Raw genomic sequence first — 15939 nt, 5'->3', positions numbered from 1 at the left:
CACCCCAGCAAAATCTTCCCTCAGGTCACAGCTGTTTGCAGGTGGTAAGAAAGAAGTCAATTCCACCCCCCAGTTTCTCTTCTGTGCAACTGCAAAGCCCAGCAAGCACAGGAAAGCGGGCCTCAGGTCTCCTAAGAGGCAGGCGCACCATCAGACCTTGCTAGGAAAGCATGGCTCTGGTTAACGCAGTATCATCTCACAGGGTCCAAGAGTAGACCAACTGCAGTGAGTATTAACAGCACAAGGTTTTCAATGATACTTTGTACAGGAGATTTAAAGAAAAAGGAGAAAAGCCAGAAACCAGCTCAGCATCTCAAGTAAGTTGCAAGATCCAGAGACAGGATTTTAATCCCTTCCTTAACTGGAAAAGCCATTTTGAATCAACCACCAGAAGACAACTAGGGATTGTAGGAGGCAGCATAACCAAATGACTCTGCCTATAACACTGAGCTTTGAGAAATATTTACAGTCCCTTGCCTATGTAGATAGGAGCTGTTGACCAATCTGATGAGATTTCCCTAGATATCCATAAAAGATTAACCTTAATACTCACATGCTGAGAACTGATAGAGCTGAAATGCCTGCTTCTCAGCTTGCCTTCCAGAACTGTCTCAGTGAGGCTATCACCATGTACCCACCAGCACTTCTGCAGCAGCTATTTCATCAACGATCCCAAGGTGCTCTGCAACCAGGTGCCAATTAGAAAAACCGTTTCACCTGGTCCTACTGCTGCCACTTCAGAGCCAAGGCCAATAGCTGCTGCACTCCTGCTGGGAGTATTATAAAGCATATGCATAAGACTTCACTCCCTTCTCACAGTTAACAAGGGAAACAAACCCACCAATACAAGATTCTTCTGGATGGCAGTTGGTTTTTTTTCCAAGCAGTATACATTACACTTGTTTGTGTGTGTGTATACACATTGTGGGGGAAAAAGTTAGTTTTACTACAATCTGACAGAAAGATGAGCACATTTGCTGGAGTGGCTACAAACTTCATCCAACTTTTCATACAGATTTAAGTTTTTTAACTTTGTATTCATACTTTTGCTGCAGTGTAACTTCCAGGAAATGCCCAAGCTTTTAAGATACCTTCTAATCAAGGGGAAAAAGGAAGACACTTCTGGTTACTAGTCTCTTTCGTGAAAGTTGACATGTGGCATAATCCATCAACAGACACTTTCAAAAGCAGACTTCAGCCAACAACTGAAGCCATTTGCACTGATGCATAGTAATGAAACATAATGTTTGAGCAAGCCATGTTAAATATTTACTAGTCAAGTGTCAAGCCAATAACTTTCCCAGACTCTCGTCCATTCAGTTTGTGATTGTGTGAGTCTATGTCTGTACATGTGATAAGGTGGCACTTCTGCTACTGGTAACCTACCAGAAACATCTCATGGCAGGGTAGTTTTGAAAAACAACATAACGATTTAGAAAACTGTTTGCTGATTTGTCAGAGTTGTGTTTGTGAAACATGTAACAAAACTTGAGCAAAAGGGTTATGTTCAGGGGAGGTGTATGACAAACAAATACCATCCAGTAAATCATCCAGGATGATTCTCCTCACTGAAGAGAACCCATAAAGAGATAAAAAAAGAAAAGCTTCCCATGGGCTTTCTGCTTTACTGTGCCACTCACCCTGACAGGGTATCTTGATGTTTCCACTACAGTTATGCCCTAACTTTCACTACCAATCTCTCGCTCCATCAACTTCCATTTTACCACTGCATTGGTACTTTAATGATACATACCCACTCCCTAAAACAAAAACCAAGTATCGCCCATCCACGCCTCCCCCAAACCACCATCCAACCTTTCACGGATTTCAACAGGAGTTAACCTGGACTCTTTATGGCTGCCTATGCTCTCAGCATTACTGCTTATTGTTAACAAAACCTGTTTCACTTCAACTGCATTGTTTGAGGGTATGTCCATAGCATTCTTCCCAGAAACGTGTCTGCAGTAACATGACAGTGAAATCTTAGCCCCACGGGTTGTCATGTAAGTAAGAACCACAAGCTACTTTTAAAAGTAGGTATTTGATGGGGGTGTGAGTGTGTGTAGGTCAATTAAGATAGCAAGCAGCAGCCTTTTGCATCACTGTGAAAAATCAACGTCTTTCCAATAACCAACTGTGATCTGCAGAATCCAAAAAGCAGGTTGGTAAGCCTTTACTTTTTCCATGTTCAATGGGTGCTCCTCCCACTATCACGTACCTCCTCCTCCTCACCATTTTTCTCTTCCCCTTACCAAATTACAGAGAACACATCTTTTTTTTTTTTTATTTGCCAGCATGTAGGCTGAAATGTCTTAAATATGAATTTGAAGGTTTTACAGATCTTTAGTGTAAAGAAAGAAACACTAAGTCCCAAAATGACCTTTCCTCTCAAATATTTTAGCTAGCAATCCGGAAAACTAAATTTCAAATTCCAAAATTACTCCTGGATAAAAGGAAACCACTTACAGTCTAAGAACTTAAACTCTCAAAAACATATCTTCTTCTTAAAGCTAGAATTGTGAAGTCTTTCAGAAGGCACTGTATGACAGTGAAGAAACAAAAATCCATTCCTTCCATTGTAGGTCATCCTTTAAGGGCTGTAAGTAACAGAAAAACATACACAGCCTCTTAGTACTTAACTTGTTACCTAATTACTTTTATAAAAACTATCTTATTAGGTTCTTATACAGTAACACGGGATTATTAGAAAACTTCTTCTGTAGACATAGCTTTATGGAGGACAATCATCATTAGTTCCTACAGCCATCTGAAGCCAGTAGTCCAGATTTCTAAAAATGACAAAGTTGTACAAGTTCTCTCCTCCCTTGTGAAAACCATGTTCACTTTCTCTCCAGGAAACAGGGCTGTCTGCAAAGCCGTGCACAGTCAATGTCAGCCAATGTGCCAGTTTTGGTTCACCAAAATAGCAACTGCAAGGAAGAGGACAAGGTAATCAATAATTATAATGGAACGGACAGCATGTTCAAGTATATGATATAAAATTTAAAAAAAAAAAAGGAAAAAAAAAAATCAAAGACAGGCACTTCAGTGAAAATTTATAATTAACAGTTAGACCTGCTTTAGTACATAATAAATAAATTCAAAAGAAAATATTCTATCAGAAGACATTAGGAGATGAAATAAGATTGACTCTTGATTATTCCTACCATACTTTTAGACATGGCAAACCTGCAAGTTATAGCAACTAGAAAAAGTTCTAAGTTGTAAAGTACCTGTTCTGAATTTCCTATAGCATACATTGTCTTTCAGAAAATAGAACATTTACTGAGAACAGTTGCTATCGGGGCAAAAAAGACATAGGAGGAAGAAACAGTCAGGCTATGCTTGACACAAATACTTTTACCACCAGAAAGGAAATGGATTACAAATAATCCAAGCCAGACATTATCCACTGCTCTTAAGTAGAGAATAAAAGCCAGGAAATTTCTGCTCCAACCCTAGCCTAGGGAGGCTTTCTGCATGAGATTTGAAAATTGCTCAGAGTAATGATCATATTCCAGATAAAGCAACAGAAATATTGTCATGAGTCAGTCCTACAATCGTTAGCCACCAGGCACTTCAAGAATTGCCTCACACATGGAGCAAGGAGCTTCCAGAATTTGCTATCAGTAGCACTAATATACAATACAGGCAGATACCACACTGGTCCATGATACACTAGTATCATGTAGTTTGGTATTGAATTAGAACTACAGCTACCCCGTTCATGTAACAACACTTGATTCAAAAAACTCACTGTAACTTAATTTATTGTAATGCTGTAATAACCTTGAAGTACCTTGTAATATTCTTTTTGGTATCATAAGGGGATTTCAATCATATTTTCCGTCAGTAGTTAAAAATACTAAATTAGACATATTTGAGGGCATCTGATTTTCATAGACAGAGGGAATTTGAAAAATGTAGGAGCTCAGTTGAGCCACTGTTTCTTAGAAATAAAGATAAAAAGCAAAGTCATTGCTAGAATATAGGGCAGGCATTTTCAAATTTGAAGTATCCAAAATTGTTTATTGCTTTTTTTATACCGATGTTAAGTTTCCAGCTCATTAAAAAAAAAAGTCTTCATTTTGTATATTTTGCTATTTACCTCCAACAGCGCTACTGAAAAGAAGTATTTAAAAGTTATTTTGAAAATTAAAAAGTGTTCGAAAATTAACAAGTGTTTTAGTAATGTACTCCTGTCGGCCCTTACCACAGCTGCTCCAATAACTGAATTATCTTCTCAGGAATTATAAAGCCTGTGATTGTGCACAAAAATGCTTTTTCCACCATTATGTTGGGCTGAGGACAGCAATAGGTTGATAAGAAGCTAGACGATTTGTTGTCTCTGGAAAAAAAAACCCGAACAAACACCCAACTAAAATAAATATACTTTAAATCATCTACAGGAAATCTTAGTAATCAAAACTTGTACCAAACAAGTAGTATCTATGTATATCATCTAAATTAATACCAAAGCAACTAATAGCCAAGCAATTAATACACAAGATGTCATAGGGCTGTGGGTTAACCCTGGTAAGCACCTCAACACCACACAGCTGCTCACTCATTCCTAGTGGAATGGGGGAGAGAATTGGAAGGGTAAAAGTGACAAAACACATGGGTTGAGATAAAGACAATTTAATAGGTAAAGCAAAAAGTTGCAGAAGCAAAAAGTTGTGAAAGCAAAGCAAACTAAGGAATTCATTTACTACTTCCCATTGGCAGGCAGATGTTTAGCCACCTCCAGGAAAGCAGGGCTTCATCACGTGTAACTGTGACTTGGGAAGACAAACGCTGTAACTCCAAACATTTCCCGCCCTTCCTTCCCCCAACTTTTATTGCTGAGCACACTGCCATATGGTGTGGGATATCCCTCTGGTCAGTTGGGGTCTGCTGTCGCAGCTGTATTCCCTCGCAGCCTCTTGCCCACCCCCAGCCTACTCCCCTGCTGGCAGGGCAGTGTGAGAAGCAGAAAAGGCCCTGACACTGCATAAGCCCTGCTCAGCAATAACAAAAACATCCCTGTGTTATCAACACTGTTTTGGTCACAAATCCAAACACAGCACCCACACCAGCTACTACAAAGAAAATTAACTCCATCCCAGCCAAAACCACTACACATGGGTACCCCTACAAACACAGGCAAGTTATTCAAGACTACAACAAACACTTAAGTGCATAACAGACTTCCCACTTTGTCCTGGTTCCAGCTGGGACAGAGTTAACTTTCTTCCCAGTAGCTAGGGGTGGTTTGGGTTTGGTATGAGAGGAACCCATTGATGGCCCGTTGATGTTTTGGTTGTTGCCAGTGGCGCTTGCACTGGGGACTTTTCGGCTTTCCATGTCTGGGGACTTTTCGGCTTCCCATGTTCTGCCAAGTGTGTGGGGAGCTGCGGGGGGAGCATAGCCAGGGTGGCTGACCCAGCTGGCCAATGGGATATTCCATACCATGTGACATCATGCTTAGTATCTAATTAGGAGGCATGGTCTGGGAAAGAGGGGCTCTTGCGGTTCGGGACACGCAGGGCGTCAGTCAGCAGGTGGTGAGCACTTGCATTGTGCATCTCCTGCTTTGTATAATCTATTATTGTCATTGTTATCACTGTTATTATTACTGTTCTACTTTGTTTTATTTCAATTGTTAAACTGTTTTTATCTCAACCCGCAAGTTTTCCTACTTGTGCCCTCCCGATTCTCGCCCCCATCCTACCGGAGTGGGGCGGGGGTGGGCGAGCAGCTGTGTGGTGTTAGTTGCTGGCTCGGGTTAAACCACTTACAGAAACGTGTCTTTCTTAATTCTTATTCAACTCTTCCTTAAAATAAATTGTGGCTTTCCTTACCTAAAATGTATTTAAAGATCAAACAAATCCATATACTTACAAGCTAACTTGACTCAAGACAGCACCTAGCCATTCAAACAGTTCCTCCGTACTGCAGGACTCCTCCGGCTTGCCTTGTAGTTCGTTACTTTGTAACACCGGACACTGCAAGTCCCTTAATGTGCTGAATGTTATTTTTGGCTTCAGGGCCTGTATTTGGTTTTTTGAAAAGTATGACATCAACGTTGATCCCTCTGCACCTTAACAACGCAACACCACAAAGAGCTGTTATAAAACTACTAAACAAAAGGAGCACTGAATACATGAAACCTGAGCATATGTATACAAGAAAATGCAGCGTGTAGAACTGCTTACACATTGCTACCTCTGGCAAAAGCCATAGAAATCTTCAGCTTCCTTATCTTCTTGGAAATAAAAATTAGTGCAAGATCCAGCAACTCAGTATAGCTCAGTAAATTTACTATTTAACTAGCAAGAATAGATCTGTCAATAGAAAATTCAAGCAGAATTAACTGGGCATGTAATAAAATGAACTCATTAGAAAGAGGAATTCAGAGTGTTCCTGAAAAAGAACACATGAAAGGGAACAGGAACACGTTAACTGCTCCCCAAGACAAAGTGGTCTGCAAATGCACTCACACTGTAAGTATACCCATGCCTATATACACGAGGCCAGAGAACATATTGCCTTACTAGTGTCCATATGTACATTCCCTTCCTGCTCATGCACAGGTACTCGCTGCTGTAGCAGGACAATGCATGCCTTATACCATTAGGTCATCTCTAGAAATTCCTCAGGCATTGCAATTTGAGATGGAGAACACGTGTGGTAGATGTACACAAAGATAATGCATCTCTAAGATCAGGTAAAGGGAACTACGCTCAAATGAATTGCAGCAGTATTCCCTCCAAAACCACCGAGTGTCTACAGGGATCCTAGCATCACTAGTTCACTAAGAACTGCCTCCTAGAGACAGTATGGCTTCTAGAATCACGAACAACTCCAATGGAATAAATTCCTGTGGATCTCAGGAATACTTTGCAAAAAGCTATAGTGTCAGATAAATTTGCCTGGAACATGCCTTCACAACTGCAGAAAGTTTCCCTTTTCATTGTCCTAAAAGGCACTCAGCCTTCTATCCAGCATATCAGGTTAGTGGATCTCTTAGCTCTCTCAGCTGAGGTCAAGAATATGTAAGAATCCTTCTGAGAGTTCTTATCCCATCACTAAGGACCACATACTTGATTTCCTAGGTGTGATGGCAAACTTAGTTTAGGAGCCATAAGGTTTTTGAGAAAAATTCTTGATTTACAGTAAATTGAGAAATCATCTTCAGATAAGGTATATTTGGAAGGTGATATTATCTCAGAAAAATATCAGAATCAGTCATCAAGACTAGAGCCCCTCCTACCCACCTGGCTAAGGTGTCTGCCACCCCAGAACACCATTTTCCCCTGAACAGTGGAGAAGTGAGCAGGTGACTACAGGTTTGAGAACAGATTTATCAGTCAAGAGGAATTCTAGGATAGTCTGGGGGACAAGGATTGAAGAGAGAAGGAAGGGGGGAGTGTAGAGAAATCAAACTATATCACAAATCTCACTTTACTAGGATCAGAGAAGAAAAAAAAAGTGTTAAGTCTTCAAATGCAGTACGGCTGTAACAATTAGATGTACCTTGATGGACTTGTGGGAAAGGCCGAGTTTCTTCACTCTAGTAAGTGACCCAAAACAGCAGGTAAAATTCTAAAAACCTAACCTAGACTAAAAACCTAACCTAAGCAAGCATATTGCAAATTAAGAGATGTTAACCAACTTCCTTTTTGAAGCAGTAAGATAACTGACGTGGAATCAATTCTCCTAAATTTGAAATTCCAGATAATGTATTCTATTTTCATAAAGTAACAATGGGTCTCCAGGCAACCAAGACATAATACCTTATTCATGAGAAGCCTGAAGTCCAGAATAACATTTAAATACTTCAGGAAAGGCATGTATGAACAGAAGAAATTCAAGAACAGGATATGTTCCTGTCATCCATACAGTGTCCAAGACTTGCTATCAAAAATTATGGACTGCCTAAACTCCATCAGCCGTATTTATCTCATCAAGGACAATCACATCGGGAAGTAGAAAAAGGAGGGCTAACTTGGTCCTTTTTAGTCATTCTTCAAAAAAGGCTGTCCAAGTACCAAAGGGCACAGTGACAAAGACAGGCAGCCACTTAATTCTTGTTAATTTAGTATTTTTATATAGATAGATTTAATTCTGAAGTGTGCTAGAACAGATGATCTTCCTTCAGAGTGTACTTCCTATTGGCATTTGTTAGACTAACAGGTTCAAAGAACGTATAATATTGCCCTAGAATTCTCAGTCAAATATAAGAAATTATACATTTTAAATGCCCACTCCATATGGGAGCCTCAGCTATAGTCCTCAAAGACTATAGCTGTCAAGACTCCGACAGAACAATTCCTCTGGCTACAGCATAGCTTTCCATGTCAACAACAACCAGGCACGTTGTCAAAGTTTTTTGGAGGCCAGTGAATTTCAGCCAATAAACATTTAAAATTGTCACAGAAATTACAGCAATAGAAAAGAGAAGAAAAGGTTATTTTGCCTCTGTCATTAAAGACACGAGACACTCCATACTCCCTTTTTCTGTTCCTTTTGGTGCCAGAATCACTAAGTGCGAAAAACGGGTACGAAAACAAAAAATCCTGCTTTTGGAAAGTGACACGAATGTTTACATTCGTAACACACAGCAGTGCTGGCCATAGCAAGAAACACCAGTTATCAGAAGGAAGGCTGAAAGCAGAATGTTCACAGAGGACATGGATTCTCTCAACAAAACACATGCCCTCTTTTCCCCTTCCAGCAGAATCTACACAATACTTCATGTCTATTAATAAAAATCTATAAAAGTTTTATTTTTGTCAGTACTACGGAACTAAGTGTCTTTCATGTGTTATGAGCACAAGATTCCTGCACAGAAAGGCATTCAGATTTAACTCTATATTCAGGAAATTATTGACCTGACCCAGTTTTTGGATATAAGAAAGTGAGGAATAGGAATGCTATTCTTCCTGAACACTGCTACGCTGGCAGCAACAAACATAAGAAACATACCGGCCCTAAAGGCATTTTGCTCTCTGCCCAGGGTCAATAAATCCAAGCAAGCTGAGCCTGAAGATCCGCCACCTTAGTTGGATTTATGTCACCATTTATGGTAGCAACAGTCTTCACTGTGCCTCGTTCCCAAAGACTACAAGGACGGGAATTGCAAGCCTTTAAACAATTTCTGTATGACAAACAAGGGAAGATCCTTGTTGCATGATTAGTACTCAAAAAGGGAGACGTGAAACGTGAAGGACTAAAGTGAACATGGGACACTGTTAAAGGAGCTTGTAAGCAGTTTTAATTTCTCAGATCAGTAACTCCCTCTCAGACTTGGTCTTGAAGAGCCAGGCAAGAGTAACAATGTAAAGAGCAGATGGGAAAGTATTCTCAGGGACCTCTGTAACATCCCTTCTCATTAGTATGGAGACTTCTTCGTGACTCAAAGCAGAACCACACTAAAAGCTACACAGCTATGATGAAGAAAAACATTTTTTTGCAGTACAGGCTCCTGCAGCTTTTGTCAATTCTATGCAAATGCTACATAACCCTAGATACAGGCTGTTCTGAGGTAATACAAGCAACCAAGGACTTTGGAAAGTGACCCTCAGAGGAAGAACAATACTTAAATCCCAGAAGAAAAATTAATGTAATCAGAAAACAGTAGGTAAACGAATTCTAGAAGAAATGTGATTTGAGACAATACAATTTCTTATAACAACCACCTCTCACTCTGCTCCAATCTCAAACAAGTGCTTGAGAATAAAATGATAAAATAACAGACTGCGTGTATACCAGCGTACACAGCACATGACAGAAATAGGGACTCTGCACATGTCCTACAACTACTGATGAAACGAGAAGTTCCCCATCTCAAGTACTACACCAAATATGTAACTTACATGTACTAATAAAAAAACTAAAGAAAAAAAGTGTATTAATAACGGTTATTTATGTCACAGGATTTATAAAGAAGAGGCAGCACTATCAAATAGGCAAAGTTACACCAGAAAGCCTGGGCAACATAGAGACAAGGAAATGAAGCAACTAATGAATCTCCTACGAATCACTGTTGTGTTCCTGAACTGAAATGTTCTGCTGTGTAGGAAGTAAACCTCCCCCTCCCCCCCCGAAAAACCCAAATAAACAAAACAAACAAAAAATCCCACCTAAACACATTTTAATCTAACTTTTCCATCCACTAAAAATGCATTTGGACAATCACTAGAAAAGAACAGTAAACTAAAAATATTTGGACTTCATGTCAGCCACATTTTAGTTTTACTTTTAGTTCTTATTACCTGTACTATACCAAGACAGCAGGAAGTCAAATTCTAAAGGTTTCTTTTCTTTCAAGGCCCAAAGCACTCTATTATGTTTCTTGCTATCAGGGTGAAAGCCAGAATCAGTCAAGTCAATAGTTATAACTGCAAAAATGTAAAAAAGCAATAGTTACTCAATTGAAATAAATTTTAGTATTAAATTCATTAAGAACTAAAAGAACACAGAGAAACCGAAGAACATTAAACTTCCTTTTCACATACACAGCATCTTTATAAAGTATTTGATTATGCAAATATGAGTCCCCATTATGTACATAAATATTGACCTCCTGCTGTCCTTATTTTGATATAATCTGGAACTGCCTTCTAGTGAGTGGAGGGACAGATTCCTTTTGTAATGGCAGTGACAGAACTCCCAAAACAGTGCCTTAAAAATATCTTGGTAATTAGGCAAGCTATTAGCACTAAAAAAGCTAGAGTTTCTAACACCAAAAGCCATGTATATGGCAATGATGCTTTTTCCACTTTTTTTCTAGATTAATTGGTCCCAGGCTAAAAGTTACATTTATTTTTCAGATGGAAATTTCTGCATACATTTTACTTGACAAACTGAATAGTAAAATGATGTCCCATTTTGCCAAAATTCTTATTAGAGCTAACAAGTTTCCCTTTTTAAAGTTTTTACGTAACTACCTATCAACTACTGCAGGTTCTAATACATTTGAGATGACACAGTGTTCATGTTTTTTAAAATTATTTACCAAAAAAAAATTAACAAAGATCACACTCAGTATGTCTCCTCTGCAGCTGTTAAAAAATTACAACATTTTCCAAGTACTTGGTATATGGAGACTACCATTTTAAATGTGTCAAATGTAATACAACTCTCCTTTTCAAGCAAGCAGTCTTGGGTGAAGCTCTTCACTGACTTTTTTTGTCTAGTGTGCAAATTTTAAGCTCTACCTTAATTAGTTTAGTATTTTCCGATTTAAATCAGAAGGCATAGATACTGTGCACAGTATACAAAAATTCTTGAGTCCTACATCACTCCAGTATAAACAATGAAAAACTCAGAAATTAAAAATTTTATAGAATACCCAAAAGATCATGCATCTGTTTCCTTATAACTGCTTTATTATTTGGAAAAAGTATTTTTCCTCTTCATGCAGTCCTTGTATCTGCATCTGGATAAATACGACCTAGACATTAACCAATTTTAAGGAAAGGGAAGTTTCAGCATTGCTGGTTTAATATCCTAACAGGGTGCTTCACAGACAGACCGGCAATAAGCACTGTTAATATAAATAATACTTACTATATCTCATTACTTTTTTGCCACAATACCGAGAAGGGCGACCTTGCAGTCCAAGTTCCTCATAAGTATCCTTATCCACTGATAGAATTAGTTTTCCTATAAACAAAACAAACTTTAATACAAATAACCTTCTACTTAGTTCCCTTTGAAGTCTTCTGAGAACCGTGTATCTTATACAATGTTAGCTTTGGATCAATGGTATAACTAATGTAATCCAGACTCCTTAGTTCCAGTTAGATGGATTAGAAGATTAACCCTTAAAAAAAAAATGTTATAACTCAATTACGCTTTTTTATCAAAGAGGTCTTATGAACTAGAAAGAGAAAAGTGTAGTATTATTCCTGAGATAGTCATAGCTTTTTTACTGCACTACCTCACTTTATTGCCTCAGTCTTTCCTCCACTTGTCCCCTAGCATTTGCTGTGTCGTTGGTTGAACACTACCTTACACTAGGGCCTGACTTACTAACAGTCATGCGTGCACTGCTCAACTAAATGTAACAACAGCAGTTCCTCCAACTCCAGTGGGACTACTCACATTGAGTAAACTATGCTTATTAGTGATGAGCAGATATGCGCTGGAACAACTCCACTTCCGTGTTCATAAACCAAATCTGGCAGCTGCCTCTTGGTACAGAATTTCACACAACAGATCTCTACTAGAGTCTTTCAATTCTACTGTACAAGAACAGTATAATATAGACTACAAACAAGTAAGGCCGCTGCTGAAGAGTTCAGATAATGACATCAACAGGAACTGTAACGCTGTCTCTGCATTAATTGTGCATAGCTTGTAAGAACTGTATCATACAAACTCAATCACTATCAGGTATCCATTTTGCTCGGACTGCGCTAACAGAGCACATAAACGGATTCCTCCTCTGAAGAATCTGAATTTACTTATGCCCTGATGGGCACCTGTCATATTACAGTGTCTTAGGCTAGAGGGCCGATAGACCAATTTGTGTTTCTATTGTAGCTGATATATTGTTAAACGGAAATAAGAAGACATATTTGAAGCCCAAAATAGCTTCATTATTTTCTCTGCATGTAAAATCCCACCTGAGATGGAACATTTTGTCATAAAACTGTGATGGAACTGCAACAGAGTATTTTAACACACAATTCTCAAAGAATAAACACTGAATATTTAAAAGGTGTTCCTAAGCAGTGCTGATAATTTTCTTTTTTGGTACAAATTCTGTCTTTAAGACCAGTAGTAAACAAGAAGTTGGAATGCAATGTTTTCACAAAAATAATCCTCCGTAGCAACTGCAATTATGGTTGAAGCACTGACAATCTGATACCACACATAAGTGAAACAATTTTTTTTTTTAAATTTCCTTTAGATGAAATAAATAGTTTAACAGCATGAATGAAAAAAATAAGTTAAAACGAATACTTTCTGATTCAAACATATTTCTAATAAGGTTGGCAAGTACAGTAGGCATTACATTTTCCAGTTTACATCATTCCAAATGAAAAAAAAAAAAAAACCCAAACAAAAAAATCCAAGACCATAATCAATATGTATGTATTACTAAAAACAAAACAAAACATACCATTTGGTAGCAGAGCTGCAGTATTATCTTGATCAATTTTTGTGTTATAGGTAAGTGCGTAGCATGAACCTTTAATAGTAAAGCAGAAAACCATGAGATTACACAGTCTCTAAAGACAGACATGACAATATGAAAGATTCACCTCAAGATAATTAAATATGCCAAATACCATTTCAATCACTGTAAACCCTTGTGTTTTCATCAACTAATGTTCTTCCACCTTCTCAAGCAAAATAGCATTTTGTTATTATTTTTATAAACCTTGGACTGGCACTATTTTAAAGGACCTGTAAATACAGATAATATTAATGACATGCCTCAATATGAAAACACTTTCTTTCCACCTGTGACCTTCCCCACTCAGCAAATGGAAAGCCGCATTTTTTTCCAGACACATTTCTATTTTTAGTTCACATGAAGACAAGGTGGAAGATGCTCACATTACTAAACACCTTTTGCAGCATTATCTGCTACAATTTTGTTCTTAAGAATACAAGAGTCAGATCCTGTAAACTTGGTGTACAAATGTCATACTTCTTCCATAAAACTACTGGCATAAGAGTTATTAATGAGACCGAAGGAAATACAAAAAGGAGTCCCACGTTTAGAAAGTAATGGATCTCATTCTCCCATTTCACCCACATGTTCTCTTTTCTCCTCTCTTTTCCCTTTAAAGCTTTTTTTCTCCCTGACAGTCATCTGAAGGGTACAACATTTATAAGCCAAATGAGCGGGGCCTGCTCGATGAAAACAGCATGCTCTGAGTATGCAGTAGCAAGTTGGCTGGGAAGAGCCTGCATCTTTCTTTACACCCTCTTTGCTCTTACAGCATATGTACAAGCCGCTACAGCTCCATTAGCAAAAAAACCCAAAATACCCCCCACCCCCCACCAAAAGTGTATTTTTTCCTCTTTTTCTCTTGCCTGCTGCACAGCACAGCTAACACAGCTCTGTGTTGAAATATGAAGGAATCAGAAAGGGAGAAGGGAGCCGATTTCTGCAGGAATCTGCATAAAGGTGAGATGTAGAAGATAAATAGGTGTGAGGATACATGGAAGCCCTCTTGACAGCTGGCTTGCAGAATTAAGATGGAATAGGGAGAAATGAAGAGGGAACAGTCACAGAAGTTTTGCACCCATTGGGTGTAAACAAATATTGATGCGCCACCAAGCAGAAAAAAGCAGATAAAGAAAATAATACAGAATTTTCTTAGTATTTTTTCTTCCCTTCCTTTAAAATACTTTTCAGAATAAATAATAATAAGCATGAAAAATATACACTATTACTGCATCTGTCATGTTCTGATTACCTCCTTACCTTTCTTCACAAAAGCATCAATGAATTCGTGAGCAACCAATTCATGAACTGATAAATTCCTCAACAGGTAGTACTCTCCAACATCCGCAATAGTATTTTTCAGCACTTCAGGTAGTATGCCACATTCAGGGATCAAAAAAGACACCTATTAGGAACATATTTGTAATGTAAATCATATCCTAAAATCTGTCTGGAAGAAAAACAAGAAATAAAAAAAGAAAAATTCTTCTTTTCAAAGAAATTAGTATGTTACACCAAAATGAGATGAAGAAAATTACTTGGTTTTTGCATTTTACATGCTATACAATAGCATTTGAGGTGCTACATAAAGACACGATTTAACACGGCATGACTTAACTAACGATCCTGTTTCATGTCATTATAAATTTAGCTTGAAGTCACACTGGAACATTTCCTTCAGCCCTTGCTGCAGGAAGCAGTTATAACTAAAAATGTAGGCTAAGCATTTACGTAATCTCAGGGGAAATGCAAAGACCAAAGTAGAATTTAAACTAGTTTTTGAATGCATTCTCTTCCGTAGAATATTTTGGAGGTCAGGAGAGTGAACAGACCATCAGAACAAAACTTGAAGATGGGTTTACAATTTTCAAAAAAGCCGTAAGGCGTACGTTAAGACTAGAACTTCTGTAGCAAGTTTCTAATTCAAGGTAGGAAAACGATTTTCAAAAGGGATGAGCACCTAGCTTTTCTTACTAAACTCAGCATTCAGTCTTTTAGTCCAATTGCCTACCTTTAATTTCCCCTTTTTTGAAGCCTTTCCTGTACATGTTTCATAGATCAAGAGAACTTAAGTCCGGAAGACCAGGGCAAACGAGGTTATTACATGGGCAAGCACCAAGCTTCCCAATAACCATGCACAAGTAGCATAAACATTCATCCCCCTGCTCCTTTCCACTCCACCCCTCAAAAAAAAAAAACTTTTTTCTGAAACAAAGGAGCTCACAGAGAACAGGAATGGACCTCCCTTTCCACACATACTCAAAGAAATATAACAACTGACAGATGGGCTGCCTGCCACACCAGTAGAAAGCTTTCTAGTTAGCTGCTAAAAAAATTACTACGGAAATAGCAAGAGGGTCTGACTGACACTCGCACCAGGCAAAGAAAGGAGCGCGAGCTGGCAAAAACTGGCCTTCGCAACATTAAGTTGTCCAAAACAATGAAGCAGTTGTTGATGACGGCCCTACGTGATACTTCGGCAGAAGGAGGGACAACGTGAAAAAGAGGACTTTCAGGGTACACCTGAGCCAGGCTTCAGCTGAAGGCTCCATTACTGCTGAGGGACTCCCTCAGTCCGTCACTGCTTGGACTAGGAATTTGTGGGTGCCACTCTCTCTGTTACTTGCCAGGTAGCACTGACAAAACACTGTCACCTCTTCCACCGGGTCACCCCTCTTCTAGTCCGTGTCCACACGGTCTTTCACTCTTTGAGGTGCTGCATGCTGCGCAAGACCACCAAGCCAACGGGGGCTAATTCTTCCCCC

The 15939-nt window shown here is 38.7% G+C and overlaps 1 protein-coding gene across 1 annotated transcript; it reads right to left on the bottom strand.

Annotated features, from left to right (window-relative positions):
• Positions 1 to 2632: 2632 nt before the first annotated feature.
• Positions 2633 to 14579, bottom strand: RPP40 (ribonuclease P/MRP 40kDa subunit; the record flags this gene model as incomplete). The annotated part of the gene is made up of 7 exons (XM_009574632.1): positions 2633 to 2930; positions 4214 to 4348; positions 5884 to 6082; positions 10260 to 10385; positions 11557 to 11652; positions 13118 to 13186; positions 14435 to 14579. Coding segments are annotated over 7 exons (969 nt in total), but the record flags the coding sequence as incomplete, so codon positions are not given.
• Positions 14580 to 15939: the final 1360 nt, after the last annotated feature.

Source organism: Fulmarus glacialis, unplaced genomic scaffold, assembly GCF_000690835.1.
Source record: "Fulmarus glacialis isolate BGI_N327 unplaced genomic scaffold, ASM69083v1 scaffold4503, whole genome shotgun sequence".
Taxonomy (NCBI): Eukaryota; Metazoa; Chordata; class Aves; order Procellariiformes; family Procellariidae; genus Fulmarus; species Fulmarus glacialis.
The sequence above is the reverse complement of the archived record's forward strand: the minus strand, read 5'-3'. Positions and strand labels throughout refer to the sequence as shown.